The 3,323-nt window shown below is 53.8% G+C and overlaps 1 protein-coding gene across 2 annotated transcripts in view; it reads right to left on the reverse strand.

Moving 5' to 3' along the window:
- The window catches only part of CD247 (CD247 molecule), an 86,506-nt gene extending 83,598 nt beyond the window's left edge, over positions 1 to 2,908 (reverse strand). For both annotated transcript variants that reach the window (XM_012657799.1, XM_012657798.1), the window contains exon 1: positions 2,701 to 2,908. In XM_012657799.1, the coding sequence (XP_012513253.1) occupies positions 2,701 to 2,758 (58 nt within the window). In that variant the 5' untranslated portion in view covers positions 2,759 to 2,908. The remainder of the gene's footprint in view (positions 1 to 2,700) is intronic.
- Positions 2,909 to 3,323: the final 415 nt, after the last annotated feature.

The raw sequence follows: 3,323 nt of genomic DNA on the forward strand, positions 1-3,323 counted from the left end.
GTTTTCACTTTGGGAGAATACTCCCCTACAGAGTAAGTGTCTTTAAAAAATTAAAACGGTGCTGTAAGGGACATCTTACGACCAGATGATTTGGTCCTACCAATCACTGCTGTGTTTCTGTGTGGGGATGAGTGTGCCCAGAAATCAGAAGGGGGATGAATCGGATTTCACAGACGGAAAAATGCCCACTGCTGCCTTACGACACAATGGAGAGCAGATTAAGAATCTCAGCCACGGGTTTCCATCTCCCGTTCCGGATTTTGAGACTAAGAAGATAAGTCGAAGATGTAATAACGGTAATAATAAATACAGCTTCCATTCATTGGCTGTCTACCATGCATCAGGCACATTACAATCACTTTTCATCTTCACATCTCTGCAAGGAAGGTATTAGGGGCCTGTCTTTGGAGGGGAGAAAACTGAGGCCCAGAGGGGTTAAGTAACTCGCCTAAGGTGGCACAGATAGGAAGTGGCAGTGCTGGGATTCCATCTGTGATTGGCCTGACTCTCTGCACCATGTCCAGCTGCCTAACTAAAAGCAGGGCCACGTACAACCCTGGGGGTCTTGCGTTTCCTGAGCCCGCATGTCAGAGCTGCATCGATCTCCTCACTGGACCACCGGGCACATTCTCGGCCACCGCGGGACAGAGCATTAGAGACACTGATCCGCTGAGGGGTCTGCAGGCAACAGTGTGCCCGTGCCACCCGGCGCCATCTTAGCTGCTTCTGGCCTCAGCTGGCCGTCTTGGCGACTGTCATTCAGGGAGGCCTCCTCCTGTGGACAGACTAAGTCCTCACTGATCATAATGATCTGGGCATTTTCAAAGAAATGCAAATGAAAAAATGCTTAGTGAAAAACAGATGTTTAAAAGGGCTTAGGAGACAGGTTACTTAACTGAGCAAGAAAAGAGAACACCTTCACTCAAACTCCGCCAGCAGCCTTTCTGCCAGGGGAAGTCGTGGAGGGCGTCCTCTCAGGCAACATGAGCGCCATCGCAGCCCCTGGCGTGGGGGCCTCTCTGCGCACCCCTTGCCTTACTGCATTTGTTTCTGGACTAGAGCATTTTGAAAATGTTCATCTATTAGCCTTGTCTAAAAGGAGCTGAAATGTCAGCCTCCACAGAGGCGAAGTAAGGGGCACTGCAAAGTGGCAAACCCAGGCAACGCGAGATCTCTTCTGCCTGTCCGGTTTGTGGAAGTGGGGCATGGCCCCAGCTCGTCCGCCGGGTGGGGTTTTGTTTGCCTCGCGTGGCAGCCACCACCACGCAAGCAGCCTTTCATTTTTCTAACTCTGCTTTGCCCCTGCCTTTGCCCCCAAGCCTAATAAACAAACGACCAGTGAGGGGACTGCAGGTAAAGGCCCTGAAAGGTGAAATTACCCCCCTGGTGCAGGGTCCCAAGCCTGAAGCCCAGACACTGAAGCTCTTGCCCTCAGCTCTTTCCCCCGGAAATCACCGAATTCCCAGGCTGTTAGGGACCCTCCCGTCCCCTGCACACAGGGACGCACGGCTCTGATCTCGCCCTGGTGCCCTTAGCCCGCAGCACCGTGTGACTCATACCCGACCAGGCCTTTCTGAGAAGAGGGCCATGATCTCGCAGTAAACCCTGCAATTACACAGTCCTTTGAACCCCCCGAGGTGGAACACAAGCGCCGATGGCCTCTCCTGCCCTCCCGCCATCGTCACTGAACAAACTCCCACACTTAGGTGAGCCGTCAAGCGGAGGGAGGACATCGTTTGTGACTACCTTCCCTTTTTCTTTGCATCCCAATATGGCCTGTCCCGTTTCTTGTAAAAATGCCAAATGCCCGAGTGGTCCATTTAGTCTTCTTTTCTCTTGCTGTCTTCCCCATCATCTGGGCTGGAAAACATGACGGGAGCTAAAGGCTTGCAGGGAAGCCAGGCTCCCACACGGGAACGAGGGGAGGAGTAAGTTCCCCTGCTGGCTGGTTGCTGCTCACGGTGGAGCCTTAACAAGGCCTGTCCTCTCCTCTGCCCTCTACGTTCTGCCTGAGATGCCAGCTTTCTGGCTCGGAGAGAGCTGCCCGAGGGGAGGGTGGCGGGTGAGTCACCGAGCCCTGGGTGGCTGCGTCACAGGGCAGCCCTTGGCCGGGGCACGGGGGCAGCCATGACAGGGCTGAGCCTAGACATGGACCCTCGGGCCACGAGGGGGCAAAGTCTCTGCGGAAGACTGGGCCTCCGTGCTCCCCTCAGGCCAGTGGAATATTCTTTTTTGGCAAGGGCAGAAAGAAAGAGGCCGAGTGACGGAGCCAGCTGGAGGGTGAACGACGACGCAGAGACTAGAAGAACATCGCACTGTGGAAATGGCCTGGCTGACACTTTCCAATCCCACCCGGCTCTGTCCCACACACCCTCTCCGTCGTCTCTCTGCCCAAGGCCTGCCTCAGTTGCTCTCCTGCTTCCTTCCTCCTCGACCTTCCCCTACACAGACTTTTCTCTTTTCTTCATCACCGGAAAAATTAATACCTGGAGCAGCTGGCTCTGAACTGACGCCCGACTGGGTTGCGAAGGGGCAGGTGCCAGCTCAGGCCCTGACTCCTCCCAGCTCAGCAGCCCCTTGATTTGGGGAGGACAGGATTCGAAGGGGACCCCAGCTTCTCACCATCCCTCCACTACCCCCCGTACACACTCACAAAGAGTTTCTAGAAGTTCCCCGCTACCAGCGACACATCGGCCCTACCTGTCATTGGAAACTGTGCCTGCAGGACGGCCATGATAACAAGCGCCTTCCACTTCATCTCGTCCTTTCTCCCAGGATGGGGCTGGGAGGCAGACGCTGAGGCGGCCGTGGCTGGGACGACGAAGAGAAAAGGGGTCTCTTCTGGCTTTGTTCTGCCGCCACCTCCTCAGGAAGTGGAGGACTGCAGGGGCCTTTGAGAGCACCTGCCTGCAGGGCTGGGAAACTCGCACTCCCCCTTTCGGTTCACAGGCAGGAAGCTCTGGAGGGTTGAGGGTTGGGTGTGTGTGTGCATCGGTCTGTCTGTCTGAATTTTGCTTTTTCTCTCATTTCACCATTGTGTTACGTTCCTTTTTTTCTAATTCTTGTCTAATTTCTATCTAATTTCTATCCTGACAGGTGAAGTCAGTTTCTAGGCAAATACAAGTTCCCAACACATGCAAAAACATTTGCCATCTACCTGGACTGTCACACATTTTATGGAGGTTGGTAAAATGACAGCTTTCTGGATTCAGAGTCAGACTTTAATGACATCTCTACCTACCATCTACTCGCTGTGTGTCCTTGAGCAAATCACTAGACATCTCTAGACTTCAGTTTCCTTTTCTGTAAATCAGAGCTGGAGT

This window comes from Propithecus coquereli, unplaced genomic scaffold (genome assembly GCF_000956105.1).
Source record: "Propithecus coquereli isolate 6110/MARCELLA unplaced genomic scaffold, Pcoq_1.0 Scaffold56, whole genome shotgun sequence".
NCBI classification, from domain to species: Eukaryota; Metazoa; Chordata; class Mammalia; order Primates; family Indriidae; genus Propithecus; species Propithecus coquereli.